The sequence below is a fragment of the Pyrgilauda ruficollis genome, unplaced genomic scaffold, assembly GCF_017590135.1.
Source record: "Pyrgilauda ruficollis isolate IOZ18807 unplaced genomic scaffold, ASM1759013v1 scaffold91, whole genome shotgun sequence".
In the NCBI taxonomy this organism is placed as follows: Eukaryota; Metazoa; Chordata; class Aves; order Passeriformes; family Passeridae; genus Pyrgilauda; species Pyrgilauda ruficollis.
In genome coordinates this window covers 1,314,657-1,335,120 of record NW_024531155.1, presented here as the reverse complement: position 1 = coordinate 1,335,120, position 20,464 = coordinate 1,314,657, and the positions used below count along the sequence as shown (strand labels likewise).

General features: G+C 41.8%; 1 protein-coding gene across 7 annotated transcripts in view; it reads left to right on the top strand.

Moving 5' to 3' along the window:
- The window catches only part of SMAD1 (SMAD family member 1), a 44,489-nt gene that overhangs the window by 11,667 nt on the left and 12,358 nt on the right, over positions 1-20,464 (top strand). For 5 of the 7 annotated variants that reach the window (XM_041489264.1, XM_041489267.1, XM_041489265.1 and 2 more), the window contains one exon: positions 8,727-9,350. In XM_041489264.1, the coding sequence (XP_041345198.1) occupies positions 8,951-9,350 (400 nt within the window). In that variant the 5' untranslated portion in view covers positions 8,727-8,950. Of the gene's footprint in view, positions 1-5,656; positions 5,676-7,972; positions 7,993-8,726; positions 9,351-20,464 lie in introns of those variants that run through there. The other 2 variants (XM_041489269.1, XM_041489268.1) reach the window with 2 other exon arrangements.

Genomic DNA, 20,464 nt, shown 5'->3' with positions numbered 1-20,464 from the left:
CAGTGTAGGAGGATATCTCCCACTTCCTTTCAGGCTATGCTGTTCCCAACTGCTGTATTAACTATCAGTTCCTATCTGTGGGTTGAAGCCTTTGTACAGAACGCTCCAAAGCCTTGATCTCAGGAATATGAGAAAACAGTTTGACGTGAGATTCTGCAGATGTTCTGGCACAGGGCTCTGACAGCTGCTTTTGCCTCATCCCACAGTTTTTTGGATCTTTCTGACTCCTCATGAATGTCTGCACCCTTGTTTTGCCCTTTTGGGAGGGGAAAGGTGTCTGTGATTTCTGGGTCTGTTTTTGGGGTAGACATGCTCAGAGTTGTACCTCAGCTGCAGGTAAAGGCTGCAATCAACCCTTTCTGTGTGTTTGTGGGTGTATTTTGAACTTTGTTTACCCAAAGTGTCCTTGACTTGGTCTCAAGAGGATCCCTGGTTTGTATTTGCCTGTAAATCGTATACTTTAAAGAGCTTAATTGTCTCGTGTGGAAGCTGAAGGGGCATCTATAAACACTGTGATCTTCCATTTTTAAAGGGTCTGTGACTTAGGATGGCTTGATAAGGAACCAAGGAACTGCCAGGGAGTATGGCTTTGATGGGGTTGTGCAGCTGCTCCTCAGTGTCTGAGGACCTGGAGCCCACTGGGCTTTGTGTCATCTGAAGTCCAGTCCTGGTTTTCTGTGGGTCACTCGTGGCATGCTGTAATTAAATAATATTTCATTGAACCATGGAAGTCTGGCAAATATTGGTGTTTGTGTCTGAGTTGTATAAACTTGGCTTGGAAAGCTTTGTCATCTTTTAACACTTTCTCTGTTCAGAGTGGTAGTTGTGAATTGCAGGGTGCTTGATGAAATTCAACATGGACATTTTAAAGACATGAAGGTACAGTGTTTTAAAAGTTGTTTAAAGGCAAAAAATAGCTCTTTAGTTTTTACAGATAAGGCAAAAACCAGGAAAGCTGGAAGAATCCTTTAAAATGAGGAAAGCTGGAGGAATCCTTTAAAAAAGTAAAGCATGCATCTCATGAAATGCATTAAAATGTCTTCAGCACTGGCAAACTGACTGTTCTTATTTAAGGTGCATAAATGGTGGGTGGAAGACTAATTTGTGGAAAGATTTATTTAATTTAACAGCATTACTTTTTTTGGTTTAATTTTCATCAGTTTGTTCTGCTTTGCTGAGGCTTGACCCAGTAACTCTGTTATTAGTGAATAAGTAATTTTTCTTCTCAGTTTTTGTCATCTTTTGATTTGGTGAAGGATTCTGCTTTAAAGCTGGGGATTTTGAGTTGTAATTTAACATCTTTACTTAATCTCTGATAAATGAGGTCCGGGTCATAGTCTTTAGAAGTGGTTTAATGCAGCTGATGTAACTGTATTGGTGCAGGCTCTCGGTGAAATGAATCATTTGTAGGAGCAGTGACTTGCCTCAGCTGAGCCTAACTGGAGTGCATTTGATGGGGTTCCCCTCCTTAAAATGGACCCTGTTGGAGCACTGCTCTGCCTGGGGCTGACAGACCCCTTTTTAAATTCATGCAGTCTGTGCTAGACTGTCCTGTTCTCTGAAGAGAAAACACATCTTGCATTTTATGAGCTTCACTCAAAAATTTTGATGCCTGAGTGGTGATGGGCATTTTTCTTTCTTTTCTGATTTAAAGGTTTTCCTTTATGCTGCAGATGTATGTTTTAACTGCCTAAAAAAAACCCTGAAAGTGGCATGTCAGTAAATTTTTCGCATCTCACCTGTGAAGGAAGTTCCTCCCACCCTGTGCTGATGAATTGGAGGGAAATGCTTTTTTCAGCTGATAAAAAGAAATAAAATTCCGTGCCCTTCCCAAAGGAGGAATTCAACAATTGGACAAGTGATGTGGGACCATGTGTTGGTTTGTAAAAGGATATAGTTTGTAAAGATGTTTCCTTTGATGCCTGTGATGAATATGGATGTGTTTCCCTTGGAGAGGGTTTTGATTAAATTATGCAATTAGAGCTGACCAGACAGATCTAAATATAGGAAGAGGTTTCAGTTATCCTGCCTTTGTGTGTATTAACACACCCACACAGATGTGTGTTTGTTATTGTTGTAAACAACACCTGTTTTCTAAAGACAGTTCAAAAAGTCAGGAAAGGGAATGGTCTTTGTGGAAAAAGGGAGTTACACAGGAGTTTTATGATGAAAGGAAAAAAAAAAATCTGTTTTCCCCAGATTTTTCACCTTTTAGAAAAGGTCGCCTAACTTACTTTGATAGGTGAGTGTTCACAAAGCCATGGCCAGTGCTGCAGACTGGTCTTAGAGTTTCTCCTGCATTTTTCAGGACTTGGCCTGTGTCATCTAACAATGCTGAGATCCTTGGCTGCTCCTGTACTCCTGAGTGCTCTTAGTGTCCTGGTGGGGCAATGTGTGGAGTTTAAGTACAACACAGCACAAATGAAATGGATAAACCTGCCCCAAAGATGCACAATGAAATCCCACTCTGATAGCTGGTAATTCATAATGTCTCTTGACAACTATTTCTTTGGATATGTTTTTCTTCTGAATGTCTTGTCATAGACTGAGGATTTCTTTAAGAGGCCTTTAGCTTGGAGACAGTGAAGAATGAAGAGTCTCTTCCTGCATAGCATTGAGGAAAAAAAAACCCAACACCTTATGAGCACTATTCTGGCAAGTTTTGTGATTCGCAGCCTTGTATTCATCATATAGGTTATTTTAGTGAAGTTCATATTTTACAATCCCATCTGTGCCAGAGTTTTGACTGAATCATCAAGTTACAGTTCCTTCCTGACCTTGGTTGAAGTACTAGGCTGCGGTTTTAGAGATAATCTTTGAAAGCGCATCCGATTCAGTCCAACTGCTCGCCGACACCAGAAGGGATTTATGCGCACCTGGGTGGATGTTTTGATCTATCCTACTTGTACTAGCCCTGCTGTGCACCAGGCTTACCCAGCTTCCTGAACAACTATCTTGGCAAACTTGGTTTTAGTTTTTTCCTGTAGTCTTGGCGATATAAAATAAGTATAAAATAAGCACGGCAAGGAGACCAGCAGGCGGTAAAGGAGGAGCTGGTGTTTTGTGACTGTGGAATCGCACATGCATCTGAATGCAGGAATGAGTAAAATTCAGCAGTGTGTTTCTCATCTCTGGTGAAAAAGGCAGGGTTTGAGGATCTGGTGATCACTTAAGAGGCTGTATTGTGTTAGTGTTTTTTGTAAACATGGTGGAGATAAAACATATGAAGGATATGGTGTTTAAATTTGTTTTCAGGAGTATGGTTTTCAGTAGGTCAAAACAGTTGCAAAGGTATTGGGAAGAATTTTTCTAAACCAGGACAAGGGCAGATCCAATTGTTGATGCATGTCTGTTAAAACTCAGAAAGAACCTTTGCCATGTTCTTTTCTCACAATGATATACTTGCTTAGAAAGACTTCTGTGCTTAGAAATACTTCTCTGAGTTATATTTTAACACAGGATTTGGTATCTAATGTGTATGGAAAGCGGATATTTTTTTTGGAGAAGCAACAGTGAAATTACCATAAATCGGACAAATCTGGTGCCTTCAAATCCAGAAAACCTGTAAGAATTTGCTGTTTTCTTACTTCTGCTATCATGATAGTTGAGACTTCAAGGGCAAGGAGCAGTGCCTTGTCTGCCAGAAGCCAAGTGGGGAGGCGGGCAGAGGAGAAGCTGCAGTTCACTGTAGAAACTGGCCGAACGCTGCGTTCTTGGTTTGAACTTTGGGGAGCACTGGGGAGGAGCTGGCAGATCCTGATAATGTAAGGTTATCACTTCATGCTCTGGACTAACAGGGTAATGGGCTTTTTGGGTTTTTGTTGCCCTCTTCCCTTCCACTGGTAAATCCTACATTGCCCCTACAGTTTCATTTTGGTCTCCACGAGTCTGCTGAACTAAAGGGTGCTTGTGGGTGTCTGACAGGATTTTCCCCATGAGCTGTACAGTGATACATGGGAGATTTTCTTGGAAGGGCAGTCCCTCAGCCAAATAGCTCGACGGATGGCCCAAGAGGAGTTCTGACAGAATGGGTATTTTGGGCTGTAACAGAGGTTACTTCACAGAACATGCTGCAGATACCCATCCTCCTGGCCCTTGCTAGGTCCAAGTAAGGAAGGGAGTCCAGTACAGTGTCAGGAAAAACCCTGCCTGCTCTGTTAGGTATGATGAGGTATTTTCAACACCAGTGTGTTCCTCTTTCCTTGAATGATATGTTGTATATCAGAACACAGGATCACATATTTCAGTGGTTTTTTTTAATTATTTCTACCATGCCAAGAGAACATAAAAGAGTTAATTTTTTTTCTTTTTCTTCTTGTCGTTTTCCAAACCTGTGAAGGAAGCCAAGTCAGGTTCTGTACAAGCTCTCTAATGAGTTCTACAGCACTCTGATGTGAAACGTGCTTTCTTTTTGCATGTGTGTTGTAATGTTACTGAGGTTTCTACCAGGTTTAGTGCATTTTTTCAAGCTGAGCAAGATCTGATCTTCTGCCATAAGAAGGTGCAAAGAAAGAATTTGTTGACTAAAAGAAGAGTAATTCAGCTGAAGACTCCAGACTTTCTGTTTCACAAATCACATTGCTTGAAAAAAGAAATTGAAACTTTTTGCTACTTGCTCCAAGAATAGGGAGCTAGATTAAGTTAGTGCACAATATGTTGTTACACATTCTAGCATTGCAGCTGCTTAGACTTCATGCCTTTTAGTAATACATGGAAACTGTATTTATTCCTGCTGGAATAAAGAGACAGCTCCCTGCCTTCTATGTCAAAATCTGTTTGGGTTTGTTTCTTTTTTAAAAAAGGTCTAAATATCGTACTGATTACATGAGTTGCTGAAAATATATGTCTCTCAGAGAGGGTAAATATTTTTAAAGAAACAAATTAAAATCTCTCTGCTTGTTATTTCTTTATAGTGTTACTAAGTAGTGGATGCTGGGAAGAGGTACGTTGACTAAGATAAATTAAATTTTTAAAATGTAGTCATAGACTAGACAGTTTTCACTATAAACAATTATCCTCACTGTGGTTCCTGCCCATTTTTATGTCTAACTGTGCTAAGTATATATTAAAAATATTTAATAGGATCCTTTTTGCCTGCATCACTGAGCCTGTAATACAAATAATGAAATTAGTAGAAGAGTTAGAGTTATTTCTTGTTTGCCTGAAACTTGGGTTAGAAGTTGTTTTCCTCCCCCATCCACCCCTCTGGGAGTGGATCATCTAATTGTCCAAACCCTTTCTCCACCCATCAAAAACAGTCATTTATGCAAAGTGGGACAGTTTCCTATGGGATCTCCTGTGGGAATTTGAAAGCACTCTCATTGAATATTTTAATGTCTGCTTCATGTTGCTGATGGAGTAACTATTTTTTCTTTGAGGGCTAGAAAAATAGGACTTCAGTCTTAGGCATTTTCCTAAATATGTTTGTTTAAATACAAGGCTGGCTGAACAGATATATATATATATATAAATATAACTCTCATTTTTTTATAGGCTGCGTACAGGTTTGTGTGTTAATCCAAAGATTACAAAAAAGACAACAGCAGTGAAGGAAGACAAATAAAACAACATCAGGATTTGAAAGGAGTTTGTTGATTCCGACACATCCATCAGCAGACAGAGCACATAGTAAAAAGTGCATGGGCTTGGATGTGTAGAGAGCGTCTGATAAGTGGGTAACAACTCCATTTCCTTTAAACTGATGCCAGATGCCTTTTGGAGAGTGTTCGGTTGTTTGGCCCAGGTTTCTGTTTCATCCCTGCCTCATGAATCAACAGACCCTTCCAGGGCTGTTGGTCACTTAACTGCTGGAAATACTAACTCCCACTTTCCCAGAAGGGCACGTGGATTTGGGGAAGAAACACGCAGACTGTGTCATCTGCTGACTCGTGGTTTAATCTTTATTTTGCACTTCCAGCTGATAAGACCACTTTGTGCAGAAGTAATACAGGAAATGATGCAGTGCAGAAACCAAGAGTGGCAGAAAGGGAAATGGAATGTACTGGCAAGGGCTCAACCCTGCAGACAACCTCTCTGCTTCTTGGAAACAAAAATCTCCACATACATTGTGGTTTGGGTTTTATTTGTTTGGTTTTGCTGTTGTTTTTTTCTTTGTCTGTTTGTTTGTTTTTTGGGTTTATTTAAGCTTAATATTGGTTTTGGAGCTTAGAGAAACTAGTGTACAGCAGCCTGTGAGTTTTGTCCCCCTTCCCTTATCTTGCTGCTTGTTCAGGGCTTGGGGTGTGCTTCGCCTTTGTTTTGGAGGCAGCACTGCAGCAGGAATCCCTGGCTGGAGGCTGGTGCCCAGCTGGGTCCTGCTGAGTTATTTCCAAGCTCACCTCCAAGCACTGTGCCTAATGCTGTTCCTCCTGCTCCCAGCAGCTGTTGCCACAGAGATGCCACCATAGCTTTGATGGTGAGGGTGAAACTTGTTTTGGAGTGCATGATTGTGGGAGTGGAATATGTGTGTGCTGCAGGATTTGATCCAAAAACTTCAGAGAATCTGTTCCTTTGGTCTGACTGCTTGGGGCTGCATCTGAGTGTCGTCTCAGTCTGTGCAGAGCCCGTGTCCTAACCCGTGTTAGGGCTGTATTTTCAGGCACTGGTATGAACATACAGCCTTAACAGACAGGACTTTTCCTTTTTCACAGCAAGTAGCTGGGGGAAAAATGGGTCAGACCTAGGTAAAACCACATCTGCAAACACTGTCAATGTTGAATGAAGCTCGGGTCGAAATGTAGACTTTGTACTTCCTCCTTTATTAGAGCCTCAACTCAAGTCTTTTAAATGTCTTTTGTTTAATTCAAATGGAAGGGAAGGAGAAAGCTTTACTTGATAAACTACTGGAACTTGTAACTTTTGTGCGTGGAACTTGTATATTTTGTTTGAAAAAAGATACTTAGAATATTGATTGAGATACAGACTATATATGAAGTGGGAATAACTCAGTAAGAAACATTTAAAGCACATGCACTGGGATTCTGGTAATTCAGTTCTTAAATTAGCACAGCATTTTAATAGAGCACTTTACAGTGCATGTAAGGATAAAGTATACCTGGAGTACAGTCAGTGACAGTAATGGAGTTTCAGTTCATTTAACAGTATAGCACATGCCCATGTAACAAAACAAATTCTTAAATTTGCCCCAGGCTCATGCAAATCTTCCCTTGCATTGACATTATTTCAAATACTGTTCTTAGCATAAAAGAAATGGGATGTACCAGTTTGAAGTGTAGGTAGATGTGGCCTGTGTCTTAGTCTGTAATCATTATTCACATAAATGTAGTTTCTGCAGTCAGCCTAATAAAACTGAACCTCTGCAATTAGGTAACTGTTCTAGTGACAAGTTAATTTGGATCAAGTAGATGGTTTTCAGCTTAAAATTCTTCAAATATAGTGGTATACTATGAAACCACTGTAGTGTATGACAGTCAAGAGGGTAAGTGTGCCATGGCATTTGCAGTTTTAAGGTCTACAATCTTTTCTTGGTACAGCTGTGAAATCCTGTGTGACGTGGGTGTGCTGACACCTTCTATTCGCTGTGTGTATAGATTGCTGGTTGGTTGGGTGTTTTTTGTGTTGTTCTGATGGCAACAAAAACATTCATATCCTTTTCCCCTTCCCCCTTCCTCTGCAACCTGTTGGTATCCAGTCCAGGATATGTTTCCTGTCTTGTCTGTCTATTTGAAAATCAGTGGTGTGGTGCTCTTTGTCTCATTTCCCCACTGCTGCCAGTCCTGGGTCTCTTCTGTTTCCCTTGCCAGAGCCTTTTGCCTGCTCCCAGCCTGGACAAGGACAAAACCTGATGCTCACTGTTGGGACTCCTTCAGATGTGGCATTCCTCCCCTTCTTGACCCATCTCTTCAGTCCCATTCCTTGTCTCCCAGCTTGAGGACTACTGTGCTGTCTAAAATCCTCTTATCTGGACTTCCTTGTCCTTCCCACTCCTTCATGAGTCCTTGAGTATATCAGGCAGACATTGCAGCACGAAGGGTCAGTGGATAATCAGTGAAGTTCGTGATAGCTTTCCCTTACGGGCAGCTCAGGAGCTCAGAGGGCTCTTGGGTGGGGTGGGCAGATGCAGTTTTCTTTCTCATGTAAGTGAGTGAGGAATAAGATATTTCTTTCCAGTTTCACTTTTTTCTTTCTTTTTTGTTTTGTTTTGTTTGTTTTTTGATTTGTTCCTCACAGTAGGTAAAACTGAACTGGTTTGGTTTGGTTTTTTTTCCCAGATTAAGTTATGCTCAGATCTAGTGCAGTGATTTTTGAACTTCAGGCCTGGCAGTTTTGGAGAGAGCTGGGCAGCACATTGCTGTTGAGGAATATTGCTTCCAGCTGCTCTCTGAAATAAATAATAAAAAAAGCACTGGTGATCCTGCACTGTTTCTTTGGGATGTTTTGCTGGTTAAGGTTGCAACATCTGACAGGCAGATTGTACTCACACTTAATAGTGAAAAATTTAAATTGAGGGACTGTTTTAGGCTAGATTTAACATTTCTAATATAGAGATGTACTGGGCTCAGCAGCAGGTCCTGCTGCTTAAATTTTCATCAGATGTGCCTTGAGTCCAGTCCTGGAGGTTGTCGGCATTTGTTGTTTTTTTGTTGGTTGTGTTTTGACCACACCACTCTTCTGGGTTGAGGTGGGGGATATTTTTAACTGCTGTATGTTAACTTGAAAGGTAAAATCCTTTTTTTTTTTTTTCTCTTTCTAATACTCTCCTTTAGGTTGTCAACCAGAAGGATTTAGAATAATGAGAAGGTTGTGACCATCAAGGGGGGATGTCAGCGCTGCCTTCCTGGCGCTGGAGGATTGAAAAAGAGAAAGGACCAGAGCTGTTTGATCCAGGCTGCTTTTGACTGCTGCCTCAATCTGCTGTACCCTGGTGGTGGTGGAAGAACAGGGCAGTCATTCCTGCTTGGTTCTGTGGTATCATCACAGCAGGGTCACCATGAATGTAACAAGTTTATTCTCCTTCACCAGCCCAGCAGTGAAGAGGCTGTTGGGGTGGAAGCAAGGGGATGAAGAAGAGAAGTGGGCAGAGAAAGCTGTTGATGCATTAGTGAAAAAACTGAAGAAGAAAAAAGGTGCTATGGAGGAGCTGGAAAAAGCACTAAGCTGTCCTGGTCAGCCCAGCAACTGTGTCACAATTCCTCGTTCCTTGGATGGCCGGCTGCAGGTGTCGCACCGGAAAGGGCTCCCGCACGTCATTTACTGCAGAGTGTGGCGCTGGCCGGACCTGCAGAGCCATCACGAACTGAAACCTCTGGAGTGCTGTGAGTTCCCCTTTGGTTCAAAACAGAAGGAGGTTTGCATCAATCCCTACCACTACAAGCGGGTGGAAAGTCCTGGTAGGTTCTTCCTTGTTTGTACCTTTACACCTTATCTGAACAATGCAAAGTGTGGCAATTAATTATGTGACTCATCGGCTTAAATAAGCAAAAGTGGCTGTTTGCACATGTCAGATTCTTCCTCTGCAGTTTATCTGGATGTAAGCATTAATTAGCCGCTCTCCCTTTTACAGGGGTGAATGCTTCACTTGTGTAGATCACTACACAGAGGTAGTCTTAGTATGTCTCTCAGGCTGCTGGGCCTGGTATCATCTGGCAATGTTGGTACCCACTACCCCTCAGTTAATTTGTTGTTTACTCAACCGTGCAAATCTGTGATTTTGTATGAAGCATTGCAGGCTAACATAAGGATTTATTTGCATTGTCTGTACTTGAAAACCATTCTGACACACAGAAGTACTAATACCACTAGTATTAGTAGTAGTAGTATTTTCAACTTATTATTTCACTTTATCACTTCAGTTTCTTCATCCTACAGAAAATAATACTTTTTATACTGTCTCTCACAATTATTGCCTTTTAAAAAGATTTTGAGTTTAGACAGCAGGTTATAATCCTCTCAATTTGAATTTTGATAGCACTGTTTGATTGTATGTGAAATTCTACTGCCAGCCATTCTGCAAACACAGTTTGCTTACCTGTTCCCAACTGCATCACTTCTTTTCTTAAGGTGCCACTCATTCTCTGTCCAGTCTCCTCTTCAAGGGCCAAACCTCTTTTTGATAACTCTGTGCTTAATTTCACTCATGCAAGTTTATTATCAGGGAATACTTCCAGGGACTGAGGTGAACTGTGCTTGGATGTGTCATCACTAGTCTCCAGCTGTTTGTGAGGGTGTACAGGGACAGCTGCAGAAATGCACTGCAGGCATGGGTGGACTTCCCTGGTTTAAGTATGGGAAGTCCATCAGTGTTAGCCATTTCATAAGCTCTGCAGCTGTCTGTAGAGTGGCCAGGATACACAGAACCATCATGGAAATGAGGTTGTTGCAAGATTGTTTTGCTGCGGATGGAAATTGCATTTGTCTTGGATCTGCAATGCACAGTGCATATCTTGATGTTAAATACTTCCCTTTGCTGTGTTAGTATTAACTTGGAAATCATCGCAGATGCGATACCCATAATGTGCAGCAGCTTGAACAAAGGAACTAGTCTCTGGAAAAACAGCTCTGAAAAGATTTAAAATAAAAATAAAAGTCTCAACAATTTCATGTTAAGTACAAGAGGGATAATAAAATAGTCATGTACTTCTACTGCTAGTTGTGTGCATATGTCTGGGTTGATTGCTTGCATTCAGTATTCCAAAAGACTGAAAATGAAGATTCCTGAAACACCTCTCTTTCTATCTGACTGGGCAACAGCTGGGCTCTTACTGTAATGCCAGAATATGTGTTCTAACTCATTTTGCTTTAGTATTGAAAACAGCTGCTGAGTTTGAGAACATTGTCATATGGACCATTCATGTCACATTTAAAACTAGGTATTGTAAATATCCTGTCACTTCACAGAATCACTTAGGTTGGAAAAGACCTCTGAGATGACTGAGTCCAGCCTTTGACCAGACACGATCATGTCAACCAGACCATGGCACTGAGTGCCACATCCAGTCTTTCCTTAAACACCTTCAGGGATGGTGACTCCACCACCTCCCTGAGCAGCCCATTCCTACATCTGATCAACCTTCCTGTGGAGGAATTCTTCCTAACATCCAACCTAAACCTCCCCATGTACAGCTGGGGACTCTGTCCATATTCTGTGTTCACTTCAATGAGTTATGTAAGACAGAATAAAACTTTCAAAAAATGTCTAACTAAAATGTACGTTTTTGGCTGGGTATGTAATGTAGGAGGGGTTTGTGTTTAGTCAGCCACAGATTGTTTTGAGGCCTATTGCATGGAGCTGAGTGAGAAAACAGCTTTTGGAAACAGGGGGTAGCTGAGGTTCCATTTGGCTTGGAGAGCTGTGCTCCATAACTTCTGACTTCTCTTTTCCTGTCCCTTTCTTGTTCTTAGTGTCCTCCAAACATGGTCTTCATTTTGTGACAGTCACTCCCAAATTCTACTAACCATTTTTTTCCCATTTTTGCCAGGACATTAAAACACCATTATTGTCACATAAGTGCTTACACTTTGAGATTAATGGGTAGTGGGAATTCATGCATGAGTCACCATTTACAACAATCTATGGACTCGAGCAGATATCAAGCTTTGTGTTTCCCAGAAGGCTTAGACATGTGCTTTCTCTTGACAAAGCAGAATTGGAAACTCAGATTATACTGTATATGATACATGTTTTGTGTGCAAGATACGTCTTGAAGCTCTGGCTCTGCTTGACAGCCTGGTCTCTGTTTAACTGTTTTGTGCAGAACCAGTTACTGGAGATCTGAAGGGTATGACCCATGCATGAGATGGCAACTATCCCTTCATTCTTCTGCTGATTGCTGTGTGATTTGTTTCAGTGTTGTGTAAGGTTTGAGGAATGGATTAGTGGTAAATTCTCAAATATATAAAGTAAGGTAATGCTCTTTGTTGGGAAATCAGTGCTGTGGATACATCTCAGTTTCCACAGTGCCAGAGGCAGGAATGGATTTTCTACCTTGACACCTTATTCCATCCTCACTGTTTAGCCTGTGAAGATAAGCTTGGAAAGCATGAGAACTGGCACTCTGTGGTGTGTCTGCCAGCTACAAAACTACACCTGAATCCAAGTGAGATTTTCCTGTTAGCCAACCTGGGTAGGAACAGGTTGTAAACAGTGAGAGGCAGCAGAAAACTATCAGCAGTCTCAGAGAGGGAATCTCCCAGTGGCCCTGCACACGGAGGGGAACCTGGCAGGCACGAGGGTGTGACGTGATAGCACCATGCTCATGCCTGACCTGGCCAGGAGGCTCTGCACAGGCACGGGGGGGGCCTGTCTGATCCAAGAAAACTAAACTCACAGAAAACTGCTTTTTGGCACAGTTAACTAGGCAAGCTCAGTGCCCTCAGCTTGCTCACGTGGAACCAGATGGGGTCACAACAGCAGGGGGACGCAGGCTGGAGGTGAGGAAGGTGGCCTTCCTGTGACACTGTGACACTTTCAGCCTGGAAGCAGCAGGCTGAGCTGATGGAGCTGCACTCCGTGGTGGGGGGCACGGGCTGCTCCTGCTGCATGTGTTGTGCAAACCCACAGTTCCCTTGTGCTGAACCAGATCACAGGCACTTTTCCCCTCCCTGCTGTGTTATCTTTCAGGCTGATCAGGGCAGCACAGGGGCTTTCATTCTGGCTGCAGGAACATCTGTACCAACACAGCCCTGTGGAGGACATCTGTGAAGGAGTGGAGGTGGAGGGACATGAGAGGAGAAAGTAGAGGCTTGTTGCTGGGGGTGGGAATGCAACCTTGCACTTTGAGTGCCAGGAAGAAATATCTCCCCAAGATGGGTTAAAGTAGCTCACTGCTGCTGCTCCCTGGGTCTGTTGTGTGCAGAATTATTTCTGGAGCAGGGTAGTTAATGGCTGTCAGATTTCTCCCTTGGCAAGGCAAAGCAAAGCTTTTAATTAAGTAGAGCAAGGTCTGAATTTGATGCCTCTTAAAAATTGGCTTAGCTGAACTTAGCTGAACTGGTGTGCTTGCTTGGCTGAATCTGCAGCTTCTCCTCAGTTTTATTTTTTGGTTTAGATTGTTTGGATTGTCCTTAAGTATGATCAAGACTTGCTAAATAATTAGGTCTACTGCATACACAGAGGCTGGGAGGAAAAAGCCTGACACAATGTTTCTCATCCCTCTGAAAATGCCACAAATGGCCTGTCAGGGTTTGCTGGAGAATGTGTCCCTCCTGAGACACTTCCTTCCAGTCTCTTATTCCTTGCGTTTCTGTGGAAATACAGTCTCTGCTGCCTGCCTCTGTCCTCAGTTATGGCAATGGGACCAGATGAAAGCTATCATCCAGAATTTTAGGGGAAGAAAAGGCCTGGATCCTGTTTGCTCTAACAGCAAAACAAAAGGAATGGAATACGGAACAGGGAGGATGAAGAGGTGCCGAAATTGCCACTACTATTAAAAATAATAATAATAAGTCACACCTCTAATGTGGCTTTAGGGGAGGAGGTTTAGTTCTTTTGCCTTAGCTAAAGGGGAAGGAAGGAAGATGAAGAAACTGAATATTTAATTTTCTTAAAGTGCTAGTGAATACCAGCTCTCCTCCATTCTGATGCAGATTTGTGTTTGCCTCTACTGTGTGTTTGCCCCGTTGACCTGCTAGATTCTGACTTTATAATATGTTACAAAGTAGGCAAAAGAGAAATTAACTTTATTTTCATGTTTAACATGTGGAAGTGGTTGAAGGTGCTGTGTTTCTGTAGATGGCTATCCCCCATTTTTTTGCAATTACCAATAAAACATAGATAAAAAGGGCTGAATGGTTTTCCTCTGTTAATCTTCTCTTCTTCAGAGAGCTGGCTTTACAAAGCTGATGGTGCCAGTGTTCCAGCCAAACTGGGGGCAACCAGCTGGCTTTTTGGTGATGCAGACAAATACAGTGTCATAACAGTTGAATTTTCACAGCTGAAAACTGTGATGTTCCTTTCAATGATAACCATGAATTCAAAGTGTGTGTCTGCTTCAGCAAGCTTGTTGCTGGCTGGAAACATTTTACCTGCATGTACAGCTGCTTTTTGCCACAAGAACAGGCCAGGTCCCCAGGCTCTGGGGAGAGTGGTAGGTGTGTCATGCTGCTTTTGCTCTTGGTGTGGACTCTCTGCCTATGACTTTAACATGATTATTTTCATACTTGTCTTTGATCTCCTCTGCTTTTTGCTCTCAGTGAGGCTGTGAAAGGCAACACACCTACTGCAGGCTCCCACAGAACCAGGCCTGGTGGAGGATAACGTCAACAGTGCCAGGCATCTGGGAGAAGGGGAGAGGAGGGGGAGGAGTGGAAAAGGCAAATGGGAAGCTGAGCTGGGGTGTAAGGGAGGGCAAAATTGCTGCGTCCCTTCAGAGTTAATATGCAGAACCAAGTTACAAAAATCCTTGCTCCTGTATGGTTCCCATAGCAGGATTTCTGCACCTCTGCAGGCTGGGGGTGAGGGAGCAGAGTGTCATCCCTGAGAAATTTTGCTGTGCAGCCATGTGTGCACTTGGGTGTGACTTTAAAAATAGCATTGCTACAACAGGTGGGCACAATTATAGGATGGTTCCCCAAAATAGCAAAAGCAACTGTCAGTTTGCTTGGCAAGCAGAATAAAACTTCCTTTATTTTGGCTTTGCAGAATTCAGTTCTAAAATTCCCTACCAGAGCCGAGCTGGGGGAGAGGAATTGAAGTGAGGAGGTGGAAGAAGAGAATGGTCGAACAGCAGGGCTTTCCTTGTCTAGCCTCACCACGTGTCAGAAAAAGAAACTGCAGTAGAGGGATAAAAGTTGTCAAGAAAGATATGTTTCTGTCGTATTCTGTGTGTGTTTTCTTTCTTCAAAATTAACCAGACACAGATGTTCCTTCTGATTTGAAAGACCAGACTTCCAAGTTTTAACCTACTCAGTAGGATGGTGACTGTGGCTTTGGTACAGGTAATTTGAACTCTGGTCAGTGTAAATGTCTGTGAGTTAATACACACTGTCACTGTGACTGCTCCTCCACCAAATCTGCTTACAAGAACTGCCTCACTAATGTGCATACAATTAGTACTAAATTCTGAAATTGACCTTGGCAAATGTCAGTTTAATCAGAATGGCAGCTTATCAGAGCATCCGCAAATAAAATCTAATGTTAGCTGAATATTGTAATGCAGGAAATGTCCTAATATTACTTGTCAAATGCATTTGGACCAGATGTCTGATGTAAAAGCAAAGTCACTAAAGTAGCAACTGTTTTGCTTTTTTTTTTTTTTTAAAGACATACAGTCTTCATTTGTAACTACACAAAATGATAAAGCAAGCTGTGGGGTCTCCCAAAACTGCAAAATAAAATTAAGAGTTGAGAAAACAAGACAGCTGTCAGCTTTCTCCTGGAGTAGAAAGTTTGTCTTTTTGTCACCCAGAACAGATTGCTGAATAGCTACAATTACTAGAACAGAGATTTGGACGGAAAGTCTCAAAGACTGGCATTTCTCCTTCTGAGAAACCAGCAAAGCAAAGCTGTGATACCATAGCTGAGGGTTCTTGGAAGAGCTTTAAGTAGTTCGATCCTCAGAGATTGCTTTTGACAAAATGCTTATTAATTTTATATTTTTAACCAAGAACAACTCAGGCAACATGAGAATACCTAATGACATGAAAAGTTTTCTCTCCACCCAGTGTTTTACTGTTTACAAGCAAGATCTTGGCAAGGCCTGGCAGTCAGAATGCTGCAGTGAATCCCTGGTGCTGCAGAGAGCAGCACGTTCAGCTGTGTTGCTACCTGCTCTGTTCCCACCGTGGGACTGGAGTGCTCATCAGGATGCCACAGCCAGCTTCAGCTGCTGTGACCTCAAAGGCAGGAAATTAAGCTGGGAGTCTTCAGGAGGCTTCAAATTTATTAGTTTAACACTGCTGCTGTCTTTTGTTGCTTTTGTTTTTTTTTTCTTTCCTTCTCCTAACTCTTCCTTTTTGTTGCAATTTAGTCTTTGCAGGATTTTCCTATTTCCAGATAGCTTGAACTTTTGTTTTAGGATTTTCTTCCTTCCCAACCTGCAGTTCTGTTTTTCTGGCAAAACATACGTGGCTTTGCATAAATGCAGATGAAAATACAGCTGTTTAATGCTTGGAAATTAAAGCACTCTGACTAATGATAGTGTTGTCAGGTCTTCATTAGCACTGAGGGCCCTGTTGTGGAACAAACCCTTTTACAGAACATATGTCAGCCAAGGCATGGTTTTTAAGTGTAGCTTATATTTTTCTTTTTTCAATTGCTTATATTTTTCTTTTTTCATTTATTTTATAAATATTTTTTTACAGAAGAAGCACAATCTACTTTGGCAAGGAAAGTGGATTAAAATCTGCTTTCTTGTATGTGGCCCCTTGTATTTCCTTACGTGGTCTTTCAATTTCCATACGTGGAAAGATATCTACCCAAATTTTCACATAACATGCAAAGGGTGTGGAAAAAATGAGCCCTTGAGGGAAGCTAGCTGTCATCTGGGCCTTGTGTAAAATAATCAAAATCCATCTGGATAGAAAATATGCTTCTTTGAAAGTACAGCAGGTCCTTTGGATTGGATTAGTTTGAGGTTTTTCATAGAGAAACTTAAAAAAAAAAGAAGTTATGTTCATAAATTGGATACTTTCTGTGTTTGCTAAAATCATTATCTCTGGAATGTGAAAATAGAACAAAAAAGAAAAGTAAGAAGATCTTTATTTAGGATAGCACAGCTGTTAGTTTTCTGAAGAAGAACAGGATGACATGCTGGAGATAAAAAGAGTAGAGATCAGTTAGTTTCTTCAAAGGCCACTATTACATTTTCATAAAAGCATTTCTTCCTTGGTGTGGTTAGTCAGAACATTTATCTGAACAGCCAGGTTGCCTTTGGTCTGTCTTCTGTATTTTTGGCATTCTTGCCTCCTAGATGAAATAGCCCTGTGGGTTAAATTGCCCTGTAGCTCTAATTTCTTTTATATAGCTCCTCTTGTTTGGTGCAGGCATACTTGGTCTTATTTGCATGGTAAAAACAAGCTCCCCAATTCCCAGGCTGGCTTGACAGACATGGGATCTCAGCTGCAGTTCCATAAACATACCCAGTCTGCTTCCTGGGGGTTTATCCCCCTCTTCCTTACTAGTAACCTTACTGGCAGTAGTCCTGTGTTAACTCTCAACTGCAGGTCCACATCGATAGAAAAACCTGGGAGCAAAATTTAGCCACAATGTAGCACATAAAACCTTTTAATCTGGTGTTTGAAGAATTACAGAAATCAAGCTGTCGGATGACTTGTGGTTCCACTCCATTAACTTTAATGAGGTTGAGTTGGCAAATCTGTTGCAGCAGCTTTTTAAGACAACAGTGTATTCAATATTACATTTCCTTTAAATATATGCTGATGATGCTGATGTTAAAAAAAAAAAAAAAGAAAGAAAATTAATTTTTTATTGTATCAGTGTTCCCTTCCGCTGAAGAGGAAGGGAGGAATTGTGTTTGCAAATGGTCAGAGCCACATCCTGCGGAGATCTGCACAGCAAAGATGTGCACTGCTTCGTTATTCCATAGCAACAGGTGTGCTGGCTTAGCACCGAATAACTCTCTCATGCTCTCTCCCCTTCAATTATACCTCTTCCTGGAGCTGGCAGCTGCAGCAGAGATCAGCCTCCTCCCCTGCTGGACTGAGCCTCAGTAATTTGTTATTCCATGTGGCTGAGGTCTGCAACCTGACCAGAAGCTCAGCGCCTTACACAGGGGTGAGGGGAGCAAGAAGGGTGTGCTTCCCCCTTGATGGTTTGAACTCCTGGCAGCCTTCCATGCTCCAAAGGGCCCAGTCCCTGCTCGTGTCTTTACTCCTGAGTGAGCAGCACTCAAATTAACTCCTTTGTGGCTCCACTAGGAGCAGCTTACCTGCAAAAAAGCCGGGAGCTGCAGAGAGATTGGGTTCTGGCAGTGACTTGGAGTTGGACTAACTGGAGCACTGCAGTCTCTGTCCTACCTGATGTGGCCTTTCAGGGCTTTTCCTCCTCATTGAATGTTTTGTGTATGCAGGGAGGATGTGAATTAGGGGCAGCACTTAATATAAATTCTGCAGTGATGTTTTTGAGACTATTTGTGTTGTATCAATACCAGTTGTATTCTTTTTCCCCCTTTTCCATGTGCATTTTGAAATAGTTGGCATTTAATCACTTGAGGTAGGCGGAGTTGGATAAAAAGGATGGGTTTGCATGAAGGACACCTGGGAAAAGGAGACTTGTTTTTATCTCAAGTCCTAAATTTTTCCAGTGGTTCTGTCCAACAGGAGAAAACATGTATATATACCTTGGGAAAATCTGGCACTGCATTAATTTAATTACAGAAAACATGCAGAAAATATCCTGTTCTCCTGCTGTTTTAAAATGCTGTAAATCATTTGGCTTCCTCTGATGTCATGTGTGTCATTGTTTAATGTGAGGTAGAGGATGGGAAAGGTAGGTGATGTACTTTCTGCACAAATTAACACCATAAAAGTTAATGGTTTGACCTTCATCCACAGGAAGGGAAGAGATAGGAAAGCTGTGTTTTTAATGCTTAGAAAAGTAAGGAAGAATCATAAAGACAGGAAAGGGAAAATACATTTTAACACATTATCTCATTGTTAATTTTTTCACTGATAATTTATTAGCTCAGCAAATGTTGACTATGACAATTAAATAGTACTTGACCTAGCTGCAAAAGGACTCCTTGGTTTAACAGAACAAGCTTAATTCTGAGAAACCCTAATATTCAGAGAGCTTGGCTCTGACATGTTGAGGATGAGGGATTTGTGATGTCCACCTGAGTGCTGAGTAACTTTTTTTTAACAGCCTTTTCCAGTGGCATGTCAGAATGGTTGTGCTGGAGCAAGAAACAGTCTGCACAGCTGGGGGAGATGCAGCTTCTCCTGGGGTGTTTTGTAGTTGAGAACTTCCTTGGAATGGCAGATGGATGTGTTTTGTTTCAGAAGACATCATAATTAGGAACTTTGCCTATGCCTTGTAAAGTGGAGTTGGGTTTTTTGACATCTAAACAAATCTACTTAAGGGTGACATCTGCCTCAAATATTTGCGATCTCTTTGGAATCTCAGTGAAATTGCTCTAAGAAATTGAGAGATCAGATTACATGCTTAAAACCTGCTTCTGCTTGGGCACCCTAAATTTCAGTAATAAGGGTTTGGGGCTTTTTCAGTGTATGTTCAGTGAAGATTTCTGGGATCCGACTGCTCCTGCATTAATGCCACTAGCAGGCAAAAATTACTCTCTTAGGCATGTGCAAAAAAAAAAATCTGAGCCGGGGAAACCTACTTCTTTTCTTTTTAGTTAATCTATGACTTTAGGAATAGAGAGTAAGATTTTAGTGTGACATTCATTTATATCCCTTTTAAGCATGAACCTAGACCTCAGACCTGGTCTATGTGTCGAGTGGTTATCCTGATACTCTTGGACTCTAGGACACTAAAGTAAATACCTGAGTGCTGCTTCTGTAACAGCAAAGTGCTGGAAGAGTAAAGATGCCCCAGTGTCCTGGAAGAACCTGTTTGTCGTGTGAAGAAAATGTTTGGTGGTTTTTTTTTTGTTTTGTTTTTTGGTTTTTTTTTTTTTTTTTTTGGCAATTAGTTTGTAATTCAGGCTTTTAATAAAGCAGCTGTCTCCAAAACACCTTTCTTAATCTGAATGATAGAAATGTCTGTGTAGGCTTGTTGACTGCACATGCTCCTGTTCCTCTTCTGGGTGCCCAGGTTTGAGGCCAGAGCAGGAGTCTCATGGAGAGGAGGCAGTAGTCCTGGCTTGTTTTTCCTGGGTTTTGTTGGGTTTTTGGCACCCTCTCTTGAAGGCAGACTGTCTGGGGGGGGGCGGGGGGGGGGGGGGGGGGGTGTGTGTGTGTGGTGTTTGTTCCAGTTCTGCTCAGACATGGAGTTGGGAAATGGATGTTAAAAGGGGGAAGATGTGAAGAGGACTTGCTTTTTTATTTCTCTTCCACTACATTGTGCGTGGGCCTCCCTCTCCCTGACCTTGTCTCTCCTCTCCTATCCATCACCCAAAAATTTCTGTGGAAAGAAGAGCTTTTAATCTTTCAGTTAGCTTGGACTTTGCTGTGAGGAATACAAAGATAGAAGCTGAGGAACTGGAAAAAGAATTGATTCTTTTATCTTAGTGTATCTGGTATCATGTTCATGTTCCTGGTTTGAAAGAGACCTCTGTTTCACAGCTGAGAAGGCTTCAGAAGTGTGGTGAGACTCGTAGTTTCTGATGTTTCTCTGATCACATAGTGGCACATAGTTGCAGCTCAATCGCTGCTCAGTTGGTTTTTTGAACTAGATCATTTTGTTTAAATTGCCCAGTTTGTAAACTGACTTGAAGAGTTAATAACTGTTTTAATAGAAACTTGTAAGAACATAGTCTAGATTAAAAATAAAATTACAGCTGTTGGGACCAGACTGAGTTCAAGGCTTATTAGTATTTTCTTCAGAAAAAAAAAATGTTCTTATTAGCTAGGGTTTGGGTTACAG